Here is a 25,147-nt window from a genome sequence, read left to right on the forward strand (position 1 = left end):
AGCATTCTTAATCTAACTTTTTGACCAATAACTTTATTAACTGATTAATGTTTGAAATGGTCATGCTGTACCTTTGAATTTACTAGCAATCTGGCAGTAGGATTACTTGACCTTAAGCTGTATGAACTTGATAAATGGCAATTTCATGATGTTATTGAAGTGCAGGAGGCTAAGGTCACTGGTTTGGATTTTTGACCAACATAAAGCAAATATAAAAAATCAAATGACTTTTATCGGCAAATCACTAGAACGAATTAACAAGTAAATGAGATATATAATCACACATTATAGATAACCCTATCACACAAATTAAATAACCCTGGAGGTTTGATGCTACAGCGCTTCAAGCAGTCTACTGGAATATACACTCACCTAAAGGGATTATTAGGAACACCATACTAATACGGTGTTTGACCCCCTTTCGCCTTCAGAACTGCCTTAATTCTACGTGGCATTGATTCAACAAGGTGCTGTAAGCATTCTTTAGAAATGTTGGCCCATATTGATAGGATAGCATCTTGCAGTTGATGGAGATTTGTGGGATGCACATCCAGGGCACGAAGCTCCCGTTCCACCACATCCCAAAGATGCTCTATTGGGTTGAGATCTGGTGACTGTGGGGGCCATTTTAGTACAGTGAACTCATTGTCATGTTCAAGAAACCAATTTGAAATGATTTGAGCTTTGTGACATGGTGCATTATCCTGCTGGAAGTAGCCATCAGATGATGGGTACATGGTGGTCATAAAGGGATGGACATGGTCAGAAACAATGCTCAGGTAGGCCGTGGCATTTAAACGATGCCCAATTGGCACTAAGGGGCCTAAAGTGTGCCAAGAAAACATCCCCCACACCATTACACCACCACCGCCTGCACAGTGGTAACAAGGCATGATGGATCCATGTTCTCATTCTGTTTACGCCAAATTCTGACTCTACCATTTGAATGTCTCAACAGAAATCGAGACTCATCAGACCAGGCAACATTTTTCCAGTCTTCAACTGTCCAATTTTGGTGAGCTCGTGCAAATTGTAGCCTCTTTTTCCTATTTGTAGTGAAGATGAGTGGTACCCGGTGGGGTCTTCTGCTGTTGTAGCCCATCCGCCTCAAGGTTGTGCATGTTGTGGCTTCACAAATGCTTTGCTGCATACCTCGGTTGTAACGAGTGGTTATTTCAGTCAAAGTTGCTCTTCTATCAGCTTGAATCAGTCGGCCCATTCTCCTCTGACCTCTAGCATCAACAAGGCATTTTCGCCCACAGGACTGCCGCATACTGGATGTTTTTCCCTTTGCACACCATTCTTTGTAAACCCTAGAAATGGTTGTGCGTGAAAATCCCAGTAACTGAGCAGATTGTGAAATACTCAGACCGACCCGTCTGGCACCAACAACCATGCCACGCTCAAAATTGAACAGGTGTTCCTAATAATCCTTTAGGTGAGTGTATTTCTTAAAGTTTAATAATATGGCAGCACGAACGAGAAACTATACATCACATACGACTAGCGTCTCCACTGGGTTGAGAAGGGTCCAGCTGCAGATGCCTGTAGAGTGAAGCTCCACCGGAAATAAGTCACCTCCACAGGAAACACGTGGCCTCAACTCTGTGTCACAGCAAATAAACCTTAACCCTAACCCTAACCCTAACCGGAGCTCCACTTTACGTCCTTAAAGATCACGTGTTTCCTGTGGAGGTGACGTATTTCCGGTGAAACTCCACTCTACAGGCGTTTGCCAGCAGTCAAAATGGCGTCTTACGGTTAAGAGCCCTCAGACATCACGTGTTTCCGGGGACCGGCCGCTCAACGCTGTCGCACAGCGGAGTGACGAGAGTTTACATGTGAGTCTCCGAGTTCCGTCGCACGCAGGATTCGTGAACCGGACAAAATGGGAGGCAAAAATAAGCAAAGGACCAAAGGAAACTTTCGGGTGCGTTCGCGTACTTTTATCCATTTCAGAATGCATGATGTAACCTCCTTTAAGTCTGATGTTTCTTATGTTTGTAATATGTCTTGTCAAGTGACAGTGACTCTTTGAGATCAGTACTTGTTAAATCCACGTATATGCGACAGCTGTACACAGTGTGTGTTTATACGTTGTTTTTTCGCTTTGCTGGTAGCCTTCTAGCAGCGGCAGGGCCGCCGAGCTCCTGGCCAGGGAGACGGGTGCCGTACCCGGTTTCGTAGGCTTCAGCACCTCCTCGTCCGGCGATATGGGCTACGTGCCCGCGGTGCACGGGGCAGACGAGATCGACAGCCTAGTAGACGCCGATTTCCGGATGGTTTTGCGAAAACTGTCCAAAAGAGACACCGTCACCAAACTGAAGGTTTGTTACGAAGTGGTCCTTTTATATTTACATATGGTTTCGTTCTTATGAGAATATGCGTGAAGAAATAGAGTCTGTGCTTGTCAACTATAGTTTCATTTATTTTTAATTTGGCAAGACTGAACTGGTGAATGAAATTTACTCCCTAAAGGCTGTTCAGGAATTTGGTGCCATGTGCCAAGAGCGGGAATCTGAGATTGTCAAAGGTGTTCTTCCTTACTGGCCCAGGATCTACTGCAGGATATCTCTGGTAAGATGTGTTGTCACTGATTACATAGCGCTGTATGTGAGTCTGGTTCCATTTTGTGTATGATGTCTTCATCTCAATTGTGTGTCCATAAATGGTGACACGGTTATTGCTCTGAAACACATTCCATCAGGATCACGACCGTCGCGTCCGAGAGGCCACACAGCAGGCATTCGAACAGCTGATTTTGAAGGTCCGGCGGAACCTGGCCCCGTACCTAAAGAGCATCATGGGACACTGGCTCATCGCTCAGTGCGACACGTATCCCCCGGCGGCCTCTGCTGCGGTTGTGGCATTCCAGGTGGCCTTCCCTCTCAACAAGCAGACGGAAGCACTGAGTTTCTGCAAGGAGGAAGTGCTCAGTGTAAGTATTGGATATTGGGGCCCTAAAATTTTTTAATTGAATTAGTCTGGGTTGGGGGCCTAATATGATGAGTTTTCATGAGGCCTGTAATCTCTAGCAGCATCCCTGCCCCCTCCATTCGCCCCAGCGATGAAACGTCACCTTGGTGCAGTTTTTATCTACAAAGTGAGCATTGTTGTCTTTAGATCCTCCTCGACAACCTGCTGAAGGAGACCCCTGAGACCGTCAGTGATCCCCAGTAAGTAGCAAGCCACAGACACACGTCAGCACGGTTTTCTGTCCAAACTACCCAAGCTTAAATACTAACCCCATCACCAGGGGTCATCAACCTGTCCGTATAGGGAGAAACATGCCTGCCACAGGACTGTTCTGTGTTTGTGGCTAAATTATGGCAAAACAATGTAATTTTTTGTTTGGTTCTGTGGGATGGGACTCAGACGGTTGTTGGTTCAAATCCCGTGGTCGGTAGAATGATGCCACCATTGGGCCCCAGGGACTGGCTGACCCTGCTGTCTCCTCTACACCAGTGGCCTCCTGGGATCCTTTCCCATCTGTCCTGATGGAGCTCCCACATATGCTGAGCTCTCATTGGCTGCTTTTCCTTCACTCTGGTCAAACTGGTCATGTAGCCAGGTCATGTGATGCGACATGCGACGCTCCATCACTCTCCTTTTTATGCACCCCCTCCCCCAGACCCTCAGCACAGCACGGTAGAGTGCAAAGCTCCTGAATGCAGCAGAGTTTGTTATGCAAGGGAAGAGTTGTCCTGTAGACTGACGCTCAATACTGCCCCCTTCAGGACTGTGCCTGAGGAGGAGAGGACGGCCAAATATACGCGCCTGCTGACCAGCTCGTTGCTGGCTGTGAAGAAGCTGCTGACCTCTCTGCCCCAACGGGACCTGGATCCCCTGGCAGAGAAGCTCGCCCACCTCCTCGCGCAGAGCAAGTTCTGGAAGTACGGCAAGCACAAGAGCCCACAGGTGAGGGGGGGGAACACAGGGGTGCCATCTGTGGGCCGTGTTCTCTGCGCCGGCAGCAGCACCTTGGGCTTTGCGTTAGCATAGCCGGCTAACAATATTGGGTGTTTCTCTTGCGTACTTGAACGTATTTCTCGGTTCCCCGTTTTATGTCGTCTATCATTGCTGAAGAGGTTCCAATACTAAGAAGAGAGGATGGTAAAAGTCCCCGGATGTCATCCTTGCCCTGCCCCAAATGTGAAGGATACATCAGTCGCACCCTCACCAAACAAGACCAATCCCATGATTCATTGTGTCTCAGGTTTGTTCATTAAATCATCGTACGCCCTCTCCGTCTCGCCAGATTCGCGGGGCCTTCTTCGAGGCCGTGTCTGCGCTCTGCGAGTGCACGCCCCAGCTGATCCTGGCCGAGTCCTCCCGCGCCTGCCCCATGGTCCTCCTCAGCATCGACGACACGGACCCTGTGGTGCTTCCCGCTCTGTGGGAAGCTGTCCTGCACGTTCTGTCCAGCGTCCCCGTGAGTGTCTCCAAAGTGCCCCCTCCCTGGTCCACCAGCTTCCCTAGGGGTGTTTATCAGTATGCGTATTTAGCTGTACTTGCGTTCTCACATACCTGTTTGACGTCATCTTCCATTGTTGAAGTACAGTTCCAATACTCAAGAACATAAGTACAGAGGACAGTAAAAATCCTTGGATGATGTTCTTGCCCTGCCTCAAATATCAGGCATGCATCAGTTGCAACATCACCAAACGGGAACGATCCCATAATTCATTGCATCCCAAGATCATTCTTGGGAGACAAGTTAGCAAGACTGCTCTTGCCAAGAATACTAAGTACCTTCTTTGCGATCTTGGTTTTGATAAACACCCTTGGTCCTGGAGCTGGATGAACCTCCCAGTATACAGTCGTTTTCCCGTATTATGGCTGTTTAATAAAGTTTAGATGAAAGGGCTTGATATTGGTAATACGTAGTGCAATATAATTTAAAACGTGTTGTCTGCTGAGGGAGAACTTTAAGCTTCCGCTTGCACCGCAGTTGAATGTCCTTGATCTTTGAGAAACTGAGTGCTACAAATCTTAGGTGTGGCGTGTGACTCGGGGTTTAGGAAGGTTACAGATTTTAATCCCAGGGTCTGCAGAGTGATGTCACCATTGGGCCCCTGAGCAAAGGTCCCTAACCTCCAATTACTCCATGGGCTGTGAGACCTTGCTTACTCAGTATGTCGCTTTGGATAAAAGCATCTGCTAAATTAATAAAACTAAAATAATTATTGGAACATGGTGTAATTAGCACCTGATTGACGCTAGAAGCAGGTGGTCAGCTGACATATGGTCTTAAGCACAAGATGTTAAACTCAAGAGCTGAATTCTAAGCACTGCTTCATTCCTCCTTCAGCTAATAAAAATTCTAATCCAGCCTGCTATTCTTAGTATTTCCACTTGGGGGTGGTGGAGTGCCTGTGCTGAAGGAATGTAAGATTTGGTGCCACCGTCAGATGTGCTGAAAAGTACATCTTGCAAAGGTGTGTCAGAACAGGCAAAGTAAATGTATTTTGTGGGGGGGGCAGAGGGAAGCAGCCGTCTGTTTTAAATCATCGGCAGAGCAGTGATGCACCTGCGATACCTCGCTACAACAAATACTAATGAAGTCTCGACATTATTGAAACCATACTCTGATGGTGAGTGTGTGTAGGCATGCACACGCTGCAGAAATCCTGTGCCCCTCCGAATATCACGCCTATACCAACACAGGTGGATGGATGAAACTTTAACCCAAAAAAAATGCGGGTTTTAGAGAGCATTTCAGATCTCTCCACTTTCATGTGTTTTCTTTAGTTAGCACCACCTAGTGACAATTAATGGAATTGCAGCTTGCTTACCGACACCGATATCCAAGGTTAACCTCTGTGTCAACTTTATCATTTATCGTTAATCGTTCACAATCACCCCCCCCCCCCACTTTCCGACAGGACTGCTGGCTCCATGTTAATGCCCGGAAGGGGGTTCTCCCCAAGCTCTGGCTCCTCTTGAGAGAGGGTGGACGGGGCCTGGCCACCGTTCTCTACCCCAACCTGCTACCCTTCATCAGCAAGCTTCCTCAGGAGGTTGTTGACCCGGGCTTGGACTTCTACAGCACCTTCTTCACCTCCATCATCCAGGGGTGCGTGCCTCCCAGTCCATTGGCCCTTATTGGTTGTTGCTGCCTCTGGCCGGACAGATGGCGCTTTTTCATTGGCATATAGGGACTGAGCCGTACCCGAGCCGTACCCGAGCCGTACCCGAGCCGTACCCGAGCCGTACCCGAGCCGTACCCGAGCCGTACCCGAGCCGTACCGCGAAGAGAAACTAGTTACAGTGCGGTTACTGCTCCCTTCGGTTTTCCACTGCAGATGGGTCGGATCAGTAAAGGCATTGCCGGGTTTGGGGAGTGACAGTAACATAAAACCTGTCCATACAGTGTACATCATGGTTTACTGTATGCAATGATTATTGATATTTAGCTACTCTGTGCTAATTCCCACTCGCACATCTATGAGAATCGTTGTGTTATATTAGCATCAATCAATCTCTAGTGGAATTAGCATTTGCTTATGTGAATTTGCATTAGAAATACATTCCATTTAGCTGTAGTGCTTTTTTAAGTAGGAGGTTGGAAATTTTCAAGTTCCGAGTTATCAGAAATGCATTAATACAGTTGGGTGTGCAATACTGCTAATAATTTTTCCTGCACAGAACACCCATATCTCGACCATTTTTGACAAACCAGATGGCGGTGATGCAGCCAGCTGGGTTTGGCCACACTTTTTGCCCTGGTCGGGTCGGGTCCGGCTCTCATAATTTGCAGTGGAAATCCGTCGGTTTACGGTACGGCTCGGTTCCTGGCGGCAGTGGAAAAACGTCAAGAGGCACACGATGTCTGATAACGGCGCAGAGCATTTGATTTTGTAAGGGCAATTAGGGCCTTAATCTGTAATTTATAGGCAATAAATTTCAGTTTCCTAATGACAAGTATTGTCGCCGTATTGCCTCAATGGGCACTACGGTCGCCTTCATCCCCACCCCCCACATGCATGGTGTTTGGCTGCTCTGGTTACTATTCCAGACAAATCCAGTTTGGGTAACTGGTGTGTGAGCTTCCTGGGATCCTGTGGCCAGTGCTGCCTGAGACAGGCTCCCAGGCCCCTGCCAGTCTGCACGGGATAAGCTTTTGCAAAATGGAGTGTGAAAAGATAGGAACTATTGAAGGGAAAATAAACTGTGGAATTGAACGTAGTATCCAGAGGTGGAAATTTCAGGTCCAGAAAGAACAAATCCGGACCAAGATTTTGCTCTGGATTTGTACTTTCTGGACCTGCCTCTGACAGTGTCCAGTCCAGGCTTTGAATGCACAAAAGCTTCACTGCCTTTGAAGTGCTCACCCCCCCCCCCCCCCCACCCACCCCAGGCTGTCCAGTGAGCGGGCCGCCTGCAGCCCATCGGAGAGCGCAGCCATAATCTCCGCCACTATGGAGTGCCTGCGGTACAGCGTGCTGCAGAATGCGACGGAGGATGAGGAGCATCGCAGGGTCCAGAACATGATGCTCCGAGACCAGGTGGGGCGGCGGCTTCTCTCTGGCTTTGATTTTTCTGGGATTTTCTTAGTGGTAAAGGGCAGTATCTCTACCCGAACCCCCAAGCTGACAGGGATGCAGATCAGGTCAACATTCTCTGCTTGATGCTTCTCACATAGCAACTCAGCTGCAGTGAAAACGGTGAGATGGGTGATTAAATTAAAACCTGCACGATTTGCTGAAAACAGTGAGCCATCGGAAAAAGGTGGTGTCTCCTTAAACTTGCCAGCGGAGACGGCGGGTTGGAGATGGTGAGACTTGCTGGATTAATTCATGTTCCACGTTGACTCACACCATCATTTTGTCTGGTTTGGTGGCACGACGATCTGTGAGATGGCAATATGGGCTAAATAATAAACTGTGTAGGTGAAATTGGGAGACTTGACACCTGTGATACTTTATTATTTTTGAAACTGTTACCAGTCTGCATCTAGTCTGAAGTGTGGTTCTCCCTGTGCATTGGTTTGAAATGGCGCCCCCTGTCTGTCATTTCAGCTCCTGCCCTTGGTGGACAGCGCGATCGGCAACTCTGCCCTACAGAACGGGCCCCTCTTTCCACAGGTCACACACATTCTGGCTTCCTGGGAGAAGCGAGGTGGATGGGGAGCGGGCCCCCCCGGTGAGGGCGGGGCCGAGGCTGCTGACCCCACCTTCTGCCGGCTGGTGTCTGACCTCTGGGAGGGCCTGGAGCGGCTGTGCGTGCAGCGTGTGGACAGTGAGGAGGCACAGCAGGGGGCGCTGATGGGTGTGGCGGTGCTGCTACGGACCATGAGGGACCCCAGGGCTGGATCTGGTGCAATTGGACGCGGGAAGAAGGCAGTGAAGCTCTGCTTCGCTGACCCAGATGGTGAAGATGGCAAGCAGGAGGTTCGGGAAGAGGGAAAGAGGACTGAGGAGCCGCCCCCCCTGAAGAGCAGCCGTCTGGAGGGGCTGGTGTGCGCACTGGCGGAGTTGGCCGTGACGTACGTGACTGAGCGCGACTCCGCGCACCACCTACGCTTCCTCTCTGCCCTCCTGCGCTCCTTCGCCTCGCCTCGCTTGTTCCAGGCCCTGCTGGACGCGGATGTGGAGGCGGACAGAGGGATGGACTCAAGCCTCGAAGGCCTGAGGAAGCCTGGGGAGGCGCTGACCCAAAACCCTGCCGTTCTCTTCCTCCTACGGAAGGTAGTCGTCTGGCTGAGGCGGGAGCGAGAGGAGGATACGGAGCTCCTGGTCAGCATGGTCTTCAGCTCCCTCCTCTGCTGCAGCACACAGGAGGAGAAGACCCTCATTCTCAACCACATGACCAATGTAAGACCCGCAACAAAACTACAGGATCATTAAAGCCCATTTTGTGTCACTGATGTATGGTTATAAAAGACTCTGGATGTTTGATGGGCCAGAATAACTGTGACTTAGGCTTGGGCGATATTACGGTAAGGCGGGATTTTGAATTATGGGTGGCAAAATTTGCCAAACAAAGGGTGGTCAACATAAGCTGGACATCAAATTAGCTGGACTGCTGGACATGTTATGACGGTCAGAGTAAATTTCAGATAAACTGGACAGGACTGTGAGATAAATAAAAAAGTGCTGAAAGCGTATATAGTGAATGGGTCTTTCTCCTCACTTAGATGGACCTCAGCTGGGGTGTCCTCCTCCAGATCATCCAGAAGGTAGGCTCGGGGTTATGAAATTCAGTTTGTGTTTAACAAGGGTTGTCTTTTGGCTAGACGGAACCAGTGATTCATGTTTGTAATAGATAGTTCTTTCTTTTTCTTTCTTTCTTTTTCTTTTTCTTTTTCTTTCTTTCTTTCTCTTTCTTTTTCTTTCTTTCTTTCTTCCTTCCCTCCTTCCCCCTCTCCGTCTGTCTCAGGCGTGCGCAGACACAGACTTGCTGGATGCCGCTGCGAGCTGGATGAAGGGCCCCGTTCTGGGGGAGAAGCTGGTGCAGCTGGCCGGGAGGCTCTGCACGGCCGGTTTGAGGGGCCCCATGGGGGGCTCCCCCAGTGCGGGCAGCCACACACACAGCTGGGCACTGGTTAGCTTGGTGCTCTCCCAGCAGCTGAACAACGGCAAGGGCTCCCATTCCTCATTCCCCTGACTCTCTCACCTCTTCATCTAATCTGATCATTTCATTCAGGCATTGTGACGTCTTACCTTAACTGTGACGCCCTCTTGGGTCCCCTTACCAATACAAACCTCAGTCATACATATTAGTTGCTATAGTTTCTTTTTTCTGTGCATCACTGTTTTTTTTTGAGTCTGCTCAAGCACATCCACCTGAAATCCAGCAATTATTTCCTACCCTGTACTATACAGGATATACAGAGGAAAGGTGGGGCTTTAAGATGATGTCACACTTGTGGCAGTGTGACCTTGCCAACTTCCTCTTCATGTTGAATCAATATTTCAATCAGTATTAAGAAACGTTTTCTTCACTGGATCCCAGCTGGATAAATAGTTTTAGAGTTACCCATCTTTAATGTGATGGATCTTCAGACCCTAACTGCACCCCCTCCCCCTTGTGCACAGAGGCGGTAATCGGCGAGTCGTACGTGGAGAAGATCATCGAGCAGCTGCACTCCACGCTTTCGGAGGCCAAGGGCCTGCTGGATGCTGGCGACATGGAGCCGCTGGTCTCCTTTATCTGCGACGTGGCGTCCAACTTCTTCTCGTCCATGAAGGGCTGCCTGCAGCTGGTCTCGGCCGAAGACCTCCTGCTGACGCTGTTCCAGCTCTGCGCCCAGGACCAGGACGCCACGCGTCTCTCTGGTAACCCTTAGCTAGCTGCTGAATGCTCGTCCCATTATACAGCTCCTTACTCTTTACGTTGCCTCTCAGGCAGAGAATACAGTTGCGCGAATCGGCAATGGGTTCTATTTACATTTGCATTTATATGTAACATATTTAGCAGGAACTTTTGTCCAGAGCAACGTACGGGTGAGGCAAATAGGCATAAGTGCAGCTAGGCTGAGCTTCCAATGAATGTCCAGGTACGAATGTGAGGAGTATTGGAGCAAGAGCCGCACGACATCATCCAATAAAGCAAGGACATGGTAAGACTATTCAGAGACCAGAAAGTGCAGCACAAGAACATTCATGGGACGTAAAGAGGCATCAGGCTAGTAGACGTATGTGTAAGAATAGATTTTGGTTACAGTATTATGGGCAAGACTGGGTATTTGTTACAGCATTATGATTCCATTACAGAGTGTGGGAGAGTATACTGTGTCAACCAGTGGGCTGAACAATGTAATATCATTCAGAGAAAGTTCTCAGAACAACAAGTCTTTTTGAGCCATCCTTCTAAAGCTTCGTATGTTCTCCGTGGGCGCAGACTCATCCCTGCTGAAGCTGAGGCACGCCTGCTTCACCGGAGCTAGCTCGCTGGTGGGCCACTCTGACCCGGAGATAAGGAAGGGCAGCTTCCTCTATGGCGCCGCCCTGTGGGTCAAAAACCAGCTGTTCTCGTGCACCTTTGGGATGAAGAGGTGAGGGGGATATGATTGTTAGGATCCAGTTAAACTTTTGCCTGATGAAAGGTTGCCTTGTTTGGGGGGTGGGGCTTGGTGGGCGGGGCTTGGTGGGCAGGGCTTGGGGGCGGGGCTTGGTGGGCAGGGCTTGGGGGCGGGGCTTGTCAGCTAATTGGATCCCGACACACTATCCAGCCTCCAGGTGCTGATAGCAGCAGTGCAGAACCTGGCGGAGACCGTTATCAATGCCGGGCAGCGCGGCCCCCATCTGCTGGTGCAATTCATCTCCCACCTGACCCCCACCGAGGAGGAATGGAGAAAGATGAGACAGGCACTGCCCCCACAGGTAAACGCGGCCATTCACAAGCTGTGAGGAAACAAGTTTTATGCCTGTGTGCGTGCTTGGCATGGCAGACACGGGTACCACCACTGTGTTCGCATATCCCATTAATTACCGGCGTTAATTGGCTAATTCGTTGTGGCTCCCTGACCTACATGCGATCCCACCTGCAGTTACGACTTGACAGCAGTGTTCTGTGGATGGATATCCTGGTGGTTGTTGTGTTCTGCAGCTGCCTCGACAAAGGCCTCGTCTTCACTCAGGGTTCATTCTTGCAGATGAAGGGTATCCTGACACTCGGGGATGTCTTGCTGTAGACCTGTGCTGGGCAACCCAGGTGCCCCATTGCATGCTGGGTGGTTTTCGCCTGTACCTTCACTCTTAGTCACTTTAATGTTCTTATGACATGATGTACGGCTTGATGCAGCTGGAGCTCCAAGTTTGAACCAGCTGCTCACACTGGAAGCTCTCTCCCTGATCTACAGACCCGGGGGGAATTTATATGATCTGCAGGACAGCACCTGGTGGGGGCTTTACAGAGCGGCGTGGCCTGGTTTTTAAATTCCGGATTTCGCGACAAACCCTGAGACTCTAAGCCCTGCAGTTACGCAAGTAGGCCAGCCTGCCTGAGTCCCTTATGTGCCTGCCCTCCGCCTTGCCTTCGCAGTGGGTCAAGCGGCCGCTGTTGTCAGGTCGGCTCAGGATCACCTGCGATTACCCCCCCGCGGATGTGTGGAAGCTCCGCGCCTCCCCCCGGCTCCCCTCCCACCTGTCCACTGTAGCCCTTCTGGGCCAGCTCCTCTGCATGGTTCCTGAAGAGCAGCAGGGTGTGGCCTCACTATGGCCGCCGGATGCCAAGCACACAGGTAAGCTGGCCTCCGCCGACACGCAGAGTTCCTGTGACCTCTGTGCTGACATCTTGTGGTGATGAGTCTTATTGCAACACGACTGTGGTAAAACAAAAAAAAAATGACTCATTATTAGTGTTTCCTACGTCGTTCGATATGGAATAATTCAACCGTAACTGGTTAGCAAGGGATGTAATAGTTGAAATCATGGAGTTTCTACTTCATTTCCCATGAAGAGCCGTACTTCCCTTATGAAAAGGCACTTGACCTGAATTGTCGTAAAATATCCAGCTGGTCCAAAAGGGTTTATATTTTAAGCCGCTTTGGGTAAAACCATCTGCTTAGCAGCTAAATGTAATGAATGACCCCAAGATCCAAGATGAGCCGGAAAAGCGCTGTAATCCAGTGCAGTCCCGTGAGAGCCGCGATGTAAAGTCACAGTTTGAAGTCCCACATTTCCTGCGATATGTACATGTGTGTAATCTTTTTGTATGACTTCGTAATGAAGTTTGATTTCTTGTTTAATGACTCCCTGCCCCAGTTTCTGAGGTCTTGTACGCACTTCAGTGGTGCGAGGAGATGGAGGGTAGCCCCGTCGTGGTGTCCGAGTTCTGTGGGATGCTCCGGGAACTGAATGTCACCGCGGAGCGATTGAGGCACAAAGGAGGATGTGAAGTATTAGAGACCCTGTTTGAGAGGTAAGCCCCCCCGCCCCCCGCCCCCGGTGATCCCTACATTAAATCTGCCGCAATGCCTACTCGCCGATTCTTCTACGCAGGCTGGGCACCTTGTTGCAGTTTGCATGGGTCACTGTATAGTTTTGTACCAGTACATATTCCTTTAGTTATGGCCAAATGAAGCTTCATGAACCATTTCCTGTATTTTCTGACCTCCACTAGATGGAGCTCCTGGTTTGTGTTGGGGCAAATACTGAGCCCTTTTTTGAATAGAGAGCAGAAAATGCAGCAAATGGTTCATGAATCATCGTTTTGCCCATCAGTAACCGGACATATTTCCCATTTACCCCCAGGTCGCGAAACGAGGGGGCGCTGTGGTCCTTGACTCTGGAGAGCTACATCCAGTCAGAAGTCGACAGTGCTGATGTCCAAAAGCTTTGCAAAAGCGTCGAGAGGTAAAAGTCAAAGTCAACTTCATTGACAGTGTGCGCATACACAACTAAATGAGGTGGTGGGTAATCTTAGTGTGCAAGTACTGCACATACGGTCAACCCTGCGACAAAGCCACTAATACATTTCTGACAAACTAAATGCGACTAATGATTTCACTAAAATCACATACCAAAATACACATATCCTATGGGAAAATGTCACAATGGGAATGAGTCCAAAGCTTAGTAACCAAATAAAATGAATTAAATAATAAAAGTCATGATGCCAGTGGCCGATAATGTAAAAATATGCATTTTAGGTAAGAAATAATAATTATGATATAATGTATTAATATATTAACATGTCCTACGGGTCTTATAAGTCTCCTGAGAATTGTCTAATATCCACTTCAACCAAACTTGTTGAACTCGCAAACTTGTCGATTGCTGAGTCGGGAGTAGTGAGCCGCAGCCACAATGCAGCCGGCCATGCACGCAGCACAAATACAATGCGGGGTGGGGGGGGGGGGGGGTGCTGAAAGCAACATGGCTACAGACAGCCTATGAAAAGTGCCTGTAAGTGAATTAGTTTGCTGTGTGTTTTTATATGATTTGTCTAAAATGTTTTTAGATCTTTAGAATCTAAGACTTTGACTTAGATATACAACAAGTATTTCCAACAGAAAATTGCGCAAACACAAATGCAGTTTTGCGTTGTATTGGACTTGGGTACTGATATCAATCGCAGGACAACAGATTTGCAGTGTCATATCATGTAAATCATCGCTTCATGTATTTGTTTCAAAAAATTATGTATCACCTTAGAAAAAACAAGTTTTAAAGTAAAACATTGAAGTATTAATAAATTGAAATCCAAGTTATAGGTCTAAAAGTTATGAATTAAAAAGTTCATTGACAAGCAGTTTCAGTGGGTGCTTTTTAATTAGTAACACCTTTGTAATGACATAAAAGACCAAACATTTGTGTTTAATATGTCTGTGTGGGGGTATGTGCAGATATGTTTTGTTATGAAACCAGTAAATTTGCAGCATTATTAAGCAAGCGTCCCAAGAGGTTCTGTAACCACTGTGTATACACAGACATCTATAGAGAACCCACACGACGGGATCTGAGTACTGTTCAGTTATTTAGCCAGTGTTTGTGCTCCTTCCTCTCCTTCCTCTTCCTCCTAGCCTTTTCCCCCTGACAGAGCCGGGTCTCTGCACCGCCCAGGTCCTCTGTCCCTCCCTGTCCCCAGAAGAGAGGGGTCACATGGCGACCCTGAGTGTGGCAGCCCTTCTAGACTGGCACTGTGGGAGCCAGGACAACGAGCACGGTAAGCTCTGTTTTAGAAATCTAATTATTACACTTTCAGGCCAAGGGGCTCATTGGTTTTTCATTTTACAAGGGGTGTGAATCGATAACAAAAAATCAACTTATTAATCGCGTAGTTTCCAGTAATAGCTGTAAGCTCTGACACATAGCCAGTCCACATTAAACTGATAAAACGTGGTAGGCGAGGTGCTGCATGTGAACCAGCTCTTTGGAGGTGTGGCGTTGGTCAGCGGTCTGAGGATGGTTCGCTTACAGTTGCGACGGCGAATCTGGCGGCCCTGCATTGCTGCTTGCGCGCCGGGACCGAGGTCGGCGCGGAGGTGCTGCAGGGCGTTATGGCCATGTTGATGGAATGGCGCAACTCCAAGGAAGAGCGCTTTCTGTTTGGCAGGTGAGAACGTTTGATCATAGATTGAGAAGAGATGTACTGTGTATTGTGTGGGTTTGTACACTATATGGACAAAAGTAGGGGTGGGCGATACAGCAAAAATATCGAATATCATATCACGGTTTTTTTTTCATGATCCACGATCTTATCACGATTCTTTTTCATGTTGGTTTGCAAGTTACTCTACAGTGACCGTGTGGATTTTGGAAAATCCAAACAAGTTCCATATTACCGATGTTGAATTATTTTTAGGGACCAGCTCCTCCATGTCGTCTCTGTCCCTACGTTACCAAATAGGGAATGTGTAGCATGTTGCTCATTGCTTGGGACAAGGGGGCGAAAGAGAGTGAGGAGGAAATCCAAGGCACTGCTTGCTGTTGGCTGTCACCAGTTTATTGGTGTGTTGAAACAGATTTGACTCACAAAACAACTTCAGATGCATGTACAAGCCATAGAACAGCAACTGATAGGATGTTTATTGTGCATCACAATACTAACGATCTCTCTGTAAAGCACATCATGGAAATATTTTAATCGTTCAACCCTAGATAAAAGTATTGAGATGCGTCTCTCAATCATTGAATTCAGATGTTTCATTCAAATCCATTGCCACAAGTATATAAAAGCACTTAGCCATGCAGTCAGGTTTACAGAAATTTGTGAAAGAATGGGTCATTGTGAATGAGTGAATTCAGGCATGGTGCCGTCATAGGACGACCACCTTTGCAGTAAGTCAGTTCATGAAATATCTTTTGTGCTCGATATTCCACATCAACTGTAGTGGTATCATTGAATAGTGGAAGTGTTTATGAACAACAGAAACTCAGCCATGAAGTGACAGATCTCGTAAAGTAACAGAGCGGGGTTGCTCTGTGCTGAGGCACATAGTGCGTTAGACGTCACCAACGCTCTGTTCCCTCAACAACTGCAGAGTTCCAAAGTTCCTCTGGCATTAACCGCAGCACAAAAACTGTGCTCTGGGAGCTTCATGGAATGGGCTTCCTTGGCTGAGCAGCTGCATGCAAGCCTCACATCACCAAGCGCAATGCCAAGCGTCAGATAAAGCACACCACTACTGGACTGGAGTGGAAATGTGTTCTGTGGAGTGACGAATCATGCCTCTCTCTGGCAGTCTGATGGACGAGTCTGGGTTTGGCAGATGCCAGCAGAACGTTACCTGCCTGGCTGCATTGTGCCAACTGTACAGTTTGGTGGAGGAGGGATAATGGTATGGGGCTGTACCTCCCGGGTTGGGTCCCTTAGTTCCAGTGAAGGGAACTCAATGCTTTGGCATGCTAAGACATTTTGGACAATTCTATGCTTCCAACTTTGTGGGAACAGCATGACTGTGCCCCAGTGCACAAAGCAAAGTCCATAAGGACATGATTAGGTGAATTTGGTGTGGAAGAACTTGACTGGCCCACACAGAGCCCTGACCTCAACCCCATCGAACATTTTTGGGATGAACTGGAATGGAGATCGCAAGCCAGGCCTTCATGTCCAACATCAGTGCCCAATCTCACAAATGCTTTTCTGGATGAACGGGCAAAAATTCCCACAGATACACTTCAGAATCTTGTGGAAACTCTTCCCAGAAGAGTGGCAGCTGTTAAGAGACATCAATTTTATGAAAATCTATGACTAAAAATGTTTTGTTTGGTTACTTACGGTTAAGGTTAAGGGTGGGGTTACGGTTGTCGTTGTTGGGATTATGGTTTTCCCCATTGAAATGAATGGAGAGTCCCCACAAATATATGAATACAAACGTGTGTGTGTGTGTGTGTGTGTGTGTGTGTACGTGCGTGTGTACGTGTACGTGTGGGAGACAATCTGCAGTTTTAATTCGCAAACTGAAGGCAACAGACGTAGATGTTTGAAATGGATCTGTCTCAGTGGCTGTTAGTTTTTGATTAAAAATGCAAAATGAGTTGAGGATCTATTAATGTCATCAGTGTTTCTCAGCCTCCGTAAGAAGCTCTGTTGCACCGGGCCATTTAAATTCAGTAGAAAATGGTCAGAAATTGCAGCTTTTCGCTTATTAACAGCTAATTATAAACGTTGGCTGTGAACCAAGATTAAGAATCAGCAGTGTTGATAATTGTAATTGAAGCTATTGGTTTTGTATAGCTGTGAATAGACTGCTAATGAGTGCTGTGGCTGGTTTTTTCCCCTTATACATTTTTTATATGTATTTTGACCTGGTTTCAGTGACCTGAAGAAGGTCCCTGCTGGGCTGCTGTCACTCAATGTGGAGATGGGGCGCTTCCTGTGCTGGGGGGTCACGCAATGTTCGGAGATCCTCCTGGATACACAGTGGGACTTCCTGCTCTGCTCCATGTTGGCCTGGCTGGAGGTGAATGAAAGTGGCAAAAACATTATTAATGATGGGAAAATATCCTGCTGCAACAGGCCACTTCTTCAGGGGATAATAATACATAATTACTTAACTCCGGGGCTGCAGGTAGCATAGTGGTTAATGACGTCGACTTGTAACCTAAAAATTGCTGGTTCCTCTCCCAGAAGGAGCTGTACTATAGTTTGTTGTAAGGTACTTAACTTGCAGCTGCATTAGGGCAGTAATTTTATTATTTTTTTTAAACGAATAAAAGTACATGCCAAGCAATAGATATTTCTATATCAGTTTAAATGTAAAATTACAGATGTTTTTAAATCTGTAAAGTACTGACAAGCTGATCCTCTTTGCCAGACTGTCACTGAGAATACGGCCTCATTCTGGAACCCCTGGGTGCAGCTGTTTGTTTGTGAGAACTGTGACCTCATTGTGCAGCTGAGCCAGTTTTTCTCATCGCCCCCTGCTGGAGCGGCTGACCAAATTCCTGCCAACCTGACCAGCGAGTGGGAGGAGTTCTTCCTTGAGGGAATCCACACCCGGCTCTTGCCCCTCTTGGTCACCATCACGGGTCGGATGCCAACGCAGCACATCTCTTCTGCTCGCGGGTGGTTTTCTGGTTTGATGTTAACACCTGCCTGTTTCGGTCTTCAGAGGAGTTCCCAGACCCAGATGATGCTCTCTTCCCCCTGCCTGTGCTGGGCGCGGTCGGGGAGGTGCTGTGCTACATGCCGGTGCAGATGGTCATGCAGAACAAGCTGCCACCTCGTTTTGTGGTGGCCCAGCGGACCAACCTGCCTGAACCGCTGCAGACCCTCCTGAACACTCTGGCCCCTTTGCTGCTGTTCAAGGCGCGGCCGGTGCAGCTCGCCGTGTTCCACGTCCTTCACAAGTATGATGACACGTGTGTGTGTTTGTGTGTGCGCGAGCGGGTTTACCTATCCTTATGGGGACACAATGTCCCCATAACGTGATAAATATCCGTTTTTTTCCCCTTATGGGGACCCTATTTTTTTAAAATCGGTGACTGCTATGAAAAAACTAAAAATGCAAAAACTCTTGTATTTTGTTAGGTTACTTATGGTTATGGTTAGGGCAGGGTGGGGGTTAAGGTTGTCATAGTTAGCGTTAGCATTTTTCCCATTGAAATGAATGAGCGGCCCCCATAAGGATAGGTATGCCCTACATGTGCGTGTGTGTACACGTACGCACGCGCGTGTTTGTTTGTGACGGAACCCATATACTTATTCACGATCAGGGTGATGCCGGAGCTGCCGAAGTATGACGTCGACAGCAACAATGCCAGATGCGAGGATGACAACGATGAGGAAGAGCCCAGCCTGTAAGCCCTCCGCTCTCTTTACAAACACTGTTTTTGTAACGGCTTTGCAGGTTCACATGGGGCTCAGTCAGCCCAGCTGGGGTTCCGAGGTCTGAATAGGTGCTAATTACAAATGTATTACAGTAACAGTCTGGTGCCAACTCATCCATCCATCCTTTAACTCATTAATTCAACTCCCTCATTTGTCCATCCATCATCATCAATTCCCACATTCATTTATCATTCATTCGTCATTTAACTCCCCCATTCATTTACTCCCACATTCATCCTTTAACTCCCTCATTCGTCATTAATTCATCCTTTCATCAACTCCCTCATTCATTAACTCCCACATTCATCCTTTAACGGCCTTATTCTTTCGTTAACCCTTCATTGCCTGCCCGCAGCTCGCCCCCCGCCGCCCTGATGTCCGTCCTGGTGGCTATGGAGGAGCTGATGGACGGTGTCCTGGGTGCCCTGCAGGTGGGCGAGTTTGCCGTGGTGCAGCCCCTCAGCGACGAGTCCTGCTGCATCCTGGGTTACCTGCTCATCTGGAAGCTCATTCTCACTTTCTTCAAAGCCTCTTCCTCCCAGGTGAGCGTCTGCTGTTTCACCTGGTCAGAGAGCAATTATTTTAGCTTTTATTATTTTTCAATTTTTCTTGTTTAAGTAACATTGTGGTGTTTCTTAGCTCACTAAGTTATACCACTGGTACAGCGCTGTAGGGTGCAGCAAATTTTGAATTTGAACCTGTCAGCTTTTGCGCCCTATTTTGTGACATTGTTGTCATTCGTGCACAAAATTAAATTCTTAGCAAACTGTCAAACCACAGTTCATGTATTCATATAGTGTGGTGCGACTTGGTGGGTTTGCATGTTGTGCCTGTGATCGGAAGGTCGCCAGTCCAAATCCCAGACTTGGCAGAGTGATTGCACGGTTGGGCCCCTGAGCGAGGCCCCTAACCCCCAATCGCTCCAGGGGCTGTCTGACCCTGCTGTCTCTCAAAAATGTACGTCGTAAAAGCATCAAGTAAATGTATAAAATGTCAAATATGTAAAATGCATCCAAGAGGATATTTTATACTAGACTTGCAAGCATCTGCGGGTGTGTCTCCAGCTGCGTGTGCAGTACTCGCAGTACCTGCGGAAGAGCGGCTCCCTCCACTGCTTGCTGCAGCATCTGTTCCGGCTCATGCCAGAGAACCCCGTCCTCCCCGGGCAGCCGGCCGAGTCGGGCGCCCGTGACGCCAAGACCTTATTCACTGAGGCTCTGGAGCTGTCTGTCCGCGGTGAGTCGACACGCTCTGCTCGTCACACGAGTGACGGGAGAGGCCTAAATGCAACAATTGGCCCCGGAAGCTGGGGGGTGGGGGGGGCTGCTTAGCAACAGGTCCGGGCTTCGAGTTCAGGTCGAGGTTCCCTTGACTCTCCAGACCACAGTGGGTATTGTTTCGTTTCACGGTAAAATCTCATCGGTACAGCATGAGGTTAAATACCTATTGTTGTGCTCCCTGCCTCTGGGTGTGACTTTGAATTTACTGGGCTGAACTATTTGCAGCAGCCCGCTTTGTCTCATACTGCATGCTAACCCAGATCCTTCAGGCTTTTCCGCTGTGATTTATTGTAGTGCGGCAAGTTATGGGGGGTGGAGGACGGCCGCGGGGCAGGACGAACACGCGGCGGGGGTTTGGGGGAAAACAAAAGGTTCAGTTAAACACAAATTCAAACAAGAAATCGGGACAAAGTGAGGGGTGGGGGGGGGTGGGGGCTCCCAAAATGTGGAAGGGGGGTGGGGGCTGACTTAAAGCCGTACACGCTGAGGATGTGGCAAAGCCTCCCCCCTACCTGGTGGGTGTCAGCTCTCTTCCAGCAGTCACCCACAACCCGCTCAGCGTCCTTAAGTCAGCAAGGGTAAGCTGAGGGTTCATTATCAGCCTAAAGTGGCGCTAGAGGTGTATGGAAAGAGAGGCATAAAGGGTTCCGGTATAAAGAACCGGGAGGAGAATTACAGCCCCCATTATTAGGTGGGCCAGGTTTTAATGACAATGAATGAGAAGACACTTTAAACTAATCAGTATACGTTTTATTTGAGGGGCTAAAGGAAATTTTACGAGTAAACAGCCCTAGCGGCGCCCCCTGCTGTCAGCCTTTGGCTGGTGACCACTTGAAGCAGTGACCTGAATTCGGTTTGGGCTGCCTCACAGTAGTCAGCTGGCTAAATAATTTGGACAAATTATTGCGATGACCTTGGCCGGGGTCGTTTTTTTTTTTTTGGTATATCTGTTTAACCTTTGACACCCCCCTCCTTAGGAAGCAAGGGGCTGGAGAGGGAGCTGGCCCACCTGGCCTGCTCAGTGTACTACGCCACGCTCAAGGACATGCCGGCCATGGTGCGCCTCTGGTGGAACGGCCAGGACAAGCGCGTCTCCGCCGCCGTCGACCGCTTCACCAGCAAGTACGTGAGCGGCGTGCTGTCCTCCCAGGAGATCGCCGCCGTGCACGGCAGCACGCAGACCTTCGAGAACATGACGGTGAGTGCCCCAACCAGTTGGGTCCATTGTGTTCATTCTCATTGTAGTCACGGTAACCGCTCCTTCTCCTCGTCCCGCTCTGTTATGCACTTTTTCAAATGACTATTACATTTTTGTCATTGTTGCTGTTTTATTATTGTTCTAGTTTTTTATTATTTTTTTTACTGCTTGTGAATCCACTCCTCGCTGGCTGCCTGTGTTGCGCCACGGTCCTTGGGGCACCTTATCTCGTGCCGCCGTGTACCTGTATGACAGTGAAGCCCACTTCACTTCACTTCACTCTTGGCATGCCCCCCTTCCCCCATCCAGTTTTTCCTCTTCATTAGAGCTGTGTAGAATTAGGTACATAATGAAGATTTTTGGTCATTCGTCCATTATTTACCTAATCCAGTGTTTGCCAACCCGGTCCTCGGGGCCAGATGAAACCAAAACCAAACTAAGGCACTCCATCCATCCATCCATCCATCCATCCATCATCTTCCGCTTGTCCGGGGTTCGGGTCGCGGGGGTAGCAGCTTCAGTAGAGGCACCCAGGCCTCCCTCTCCCCAGCTAACCCCACCAGCTCCTCGGGGGGGATGCCGAGGCGTTCCCAGGCCAGCCGAGAGATATAATCCCTCCAGCGAGTCCTGGGCCTGCCCCGGGGCCTCCTCCCTGTAGGACATGCACGGAAAACCTCTCCGGGTAGCCGCCCAGGAGGCATCCGCACCAGATGTCCAAACCACCTCAACTGGCTCCTTTCGACGTGAAGAAGCAGCGGTTCTACTCCGAGGCCCTCCCGGATATCCGAACTTCTTAAGGCACTCCTTAAATGAAAAAGTCTTTATTATAATCAGATGTCCTAACTGGACAGTTATGTTAAGAAACGCTAATCTGCGGCCTGTACTATGAAGCGGGGTTGCTGGCTTATCGGGGTAACTTGTCGCATTTAAGGTAGTCTGGGCAAAAAGTGAACAAATATGAAGTCCATTTAAACTGTGCTACCTTAAATCCTACAAGTTACCCTGATGAGCCAGTAACCCCGCTTCGTAGTACAGGCCTCTGATCAGTTAAATCAAATGTTAGCTGGTTGGGTCTAGCTCTAAAAAGCTTGGGTATCTCTGCACACTTAGGTGAAGGCGCGGTCAGCCGCGAGGGAAGCAATTGCCACCTACTCCGTGGATGACATCTTCATCGAGCTGGTGATCCAGCTGCCTCTGAATTACCCCCTGGGCTCCATCTCGGTGGAGAGCGGACGCCGTGTCGGCGTCTCCGCGCAGCAGTGGCGCAACTGGACGCTGCAGCTGAGCACCTACCTGACGCACCAGGTATAGCTGCACACAGTGGGGGACATGAGAGGGACCAAAATTCATTTAGGGGGTCCAGCAGTATCATTAGCCAATGATATGTTTTCAGCCCCTGTGGTCCCGCCCCTATATCTGCTCCTGACCCAGCCATGTGCTTGTCAGTAGGCGGCCCTTCAGATAAATATTATAATATGCTCCACTACTATACCACTGTGTTTTATCCGAGACGATTTAGTGTCACCCCTTATAAACAGCTGGATGTTTTACTGGGTAAGTCCAGTTTAAGCACCTTTCTTTTGGTATAACAGCAGGGAGTCTTTGCACTTGAATCCATAGCTGCCTGGGTACAAGTCTGACTTGAACCACCATACTCCCCAGTGCATTCAGGGTATAATAGGAGTCATTTTATGGCCATGATTGCATAATGTCAGACTGTCATGGAAGAGAAGCTGCTAAGCAGCCATTAGTGGCTACAGTGAGGCAGGCCATCGAGAAGCAGTGCAGTCTGGGTAATGACTCTTTCCGTAATACCATATAAATCACACCAATCAGAAGAGGTCACAGTACCTCAGGCCACTCCCCATCAGACAAGATGACTGAAAGTGGAGGGTCTGATGATGGCTGAGTCAGCTGACCATGTGTGTGTGTGTGTGTGTGTGTGTGTGTGTGTGTGTGTGTGTGTGTGTGTGTGTGTGTGTGTGTGTGTGTGTGTGTGTGTGTGTGTGTGTATTCAGAACGGCAGCATCATGGAGGGCCTGGCTCTGTGGAAGAACAACGTGGACAAACGCTTTGAGGGTGTGGAAGACTGCATGATCTGCTTTTCTGTCATCCACGGGTCGAACTACTCCCTGCCCAAGAAGGCCTGCCGAACGTGCAAGAAGAAGTTCCACTCGGCGTGTCTGGTCAGAGTCCACGCACACGCACACGCCCCTGAACATATGCTTTCCAGTTTGCATGTCGACTTTAATGTGGTTAAGCCCAAACACAACGAACTCAAACATTTCTAAAAATTAAGTTTTTTTAGTTGAAACAGATGGACCATTTGTTTCCTATTTTAATTGCTCCGCCATTTTAATTTTCTTTCACGAAACAGAAAAACAAACTCAGATAATGGATAGTTGAAGATGCTGTTTAATGAGAGCTGAGTGCGTGGCTCGACTCACTGGGTTAGGACACTATGACCATCATCAGAAGGTTGCCTGCTTACATCCCATGATCAGCAGAATAACTTCCCTTGAACTTCCCTCTTAACCCCAGTTGCTCCAGGAGCTGGCTGACCATGCTTTCTAAAATGCACATTGTTTTGGTTAAAAGTGATGGATGGATGGATGGATGGATGTAGGTATGGGTAGATGGATGGATGGATGTCTGTACTGATAATGTAAATATACCAATGAGCTGCTTCAGTTAGTTTTACAATGTGTCACTGAGATGACATCACCACTGTATATGTATAGAGACATATGTTCATTAGCCTGTCTTTTAATGATGTTCTTCAATCACACATGTAGCCACAGCTTTTATAATAACTGTTGTTACACTTTCTCTTCCCCCTCCCCCCCCTTTTTCTTTACAGTACAAGTGGTTCACATCAAGCAACAAGTCCACTTGCCCTTTGTGTAGAGAGACGTTCTTCTAACGACCTCCTGCGAATGGGAAGCCGTGCAGACCATTTTGTAGACTCTGAGCAGATCATAGATTACCTGATCAAAGCGGCCGGTGCAGTCGCCGTGTATTCACTCGCCTCGTATATCGCATTATGGGTGCTCCTGTAAGGACGAGAAACGAGAGAGATGCAGGAGTGCAAATCTATAATCTTTAAATCTCAAAAAGGCATGTATTCGCCTTTGTAAATTGTGTGTTAATCAGCGTGCACAGATTAAAAATGACTCATTTCGGGTTACGTTAAGTGGGCCACGTGATTGCTGCTGCCGCAGAAGACGAGTCACGTTTGCGTCCTTCGTACCGTGATAATGAGAACTCTGATCAGATGGTAAAATTCTCAGGCCGTTTCACTTTTCTCTGATGTCACTGACGCATTCTGGATGGTGTAAATTTGCGAAAATAACATTATAATAATAACTGGCGACTTAAAAGGCCGACAAAGAAGTTACATCTTTTGTAGTCGGTGGGCTCTCGTCCAAGTCTTTTTTCATTATTAATTTCCATGCCTGAGGGTTCGTGCACAGAACTGCTGTATGATACTTCTGGAGAAGTGGCACCCAAAGGAGAGAACTTTTCCCAGCTCCCGCAAAGTCTGGTTATCTTTTATCTGAGCTACTCTGCCAAGCAGAATTACCTAGGGGCCACAACTCGGGAGGATTCGGTAGTAACAACAACATAGCATTAAGGAACCTCATAGGTGAACCAAATGTATACATCAACTACCGCCCTACCAGTGTACAGAAGAAATGCTTTGAAATAAACTACAAAGTGCGAATTTCATTATGCTGTTTGCCTGTTCCTCCCAGCCAGTCACTCTAACTTGTCTTTAACCTGGGAATATTGTTTAATTGTGTCGCTCTTGATGTCGTCGTTGGTACGAAAGCTAACAGACTCCATGTTACACACCAGGGTTGCCAACTTTGGTCAGCTGGCTGGAGGGAGATTTTCAATTTGAGGCACGTCTGCACACACATGCACATGCGTTTACATGCATATA

The 25,147-nt window shown here is 48.4% G+C and overlaps 1 protein-coding gene across 2 annotated transcripts; it reads left to right on the plus strand.

Moving 5' to 3' along the window:
• Positions 1–1,778: 1,778 nt before the first annotated feature.
• ltn1 (listerin E3 ubiquitin protein ligase 1) lies at positions 1,779–24,930 on the plus strand. 2 transcript variants are annotated; one of them, XM_023805310.2, is made up of 31 exons: positions 1,779–1,930; positions 2,121–2,327; positions 2,479–2,577; positions 2,708–2,938; positions 3,124–3,176; positions 3,738–3,918; positions 4,259–4,432; positions 5,886–6,076; positions 7,361–7,508; positions 8,022–8,816; positions 9,140–9,181; positions 9,382–9,580; positions 10,041–10,280; positions 10,502–10,564; positions 10,846–10,999; positions 11,177–11,327; positions 11,989–12,187; positions 12,711–12,867; positions 13,200–13,301; positions 14,471–14,613; positions 14,868–15,003; positions 17,209–17,353; positions 17,708–17,921; positions 18,005–18,242; positions 18,609–18,692; positions 19,079–19,265; positions 19,788–19,959; positions 20,981–21,201; positions 22,312–22,506; positions 23,220–23,387; positions 24,062–24,930. In XM_023805310.2, exons 1-31 carry the CDS (start codon positions 1,889–1,891, stop codon positions 24,122–24,124), a joined length of 5,394 nt encoding a protein of 1,797 aa, XP_023661078.2. In that variant the 5' UTR covers positions 1,779–1,888; the 3' UTR covers positions 24,125–24,930. The 2 variants fall into 2 exon arrangements, with proteins under 2 accessions (XP_023661078.2, XP_023661079.2); XM_023805311.2 differs by lacking the exon at positions 10,502–10,564.
• The last annotated feature ends 217 nt before the right edge of the window (positions 24,931–25,147 follow it).

This window comes from Paramormyrops kingsleyae, chromosome 18 (assembly GCF_048594095.1).
Source record: "Paramormyrops kingsleyae isolate MSU_618 chromosome 18, PKINGS_0.4, whole genome shotgun sequence".
In the NCBI taxonomy this organism is placed as follows: Eukaryota; Metazoa; Chordata; class Actinopteri; order Osteoglossiformes; family Mormyridae; genus Paramormyrops; species Paramormyrops kingsleyae.

Excerpts from the sequence above, each read along its gene's own strand:
- ltn1 (XM_023805310.2), top strand. The coding sequence starts at position 1,889 with ATGGGAGGCAAAAATAAGCAAAGGACCAAAGGAAACTTTCGG. Across the intron at positions 2,328-2,478 it reads ACACCGTCACCAAACTGAAG|GCTGTTCAGGAATTTGGTGC; the intron begins GTTTGTTACGAA and ends TACTCCCTAAAG. Across the intron at positions 15,004-17,208 it reads GAGCGCTTTCTGTTTGGCAG|TGACCTGAAGAAGGTCCCTG; the intron begins GTGAGAACGTTT and ends ACCTGGTTTCAG.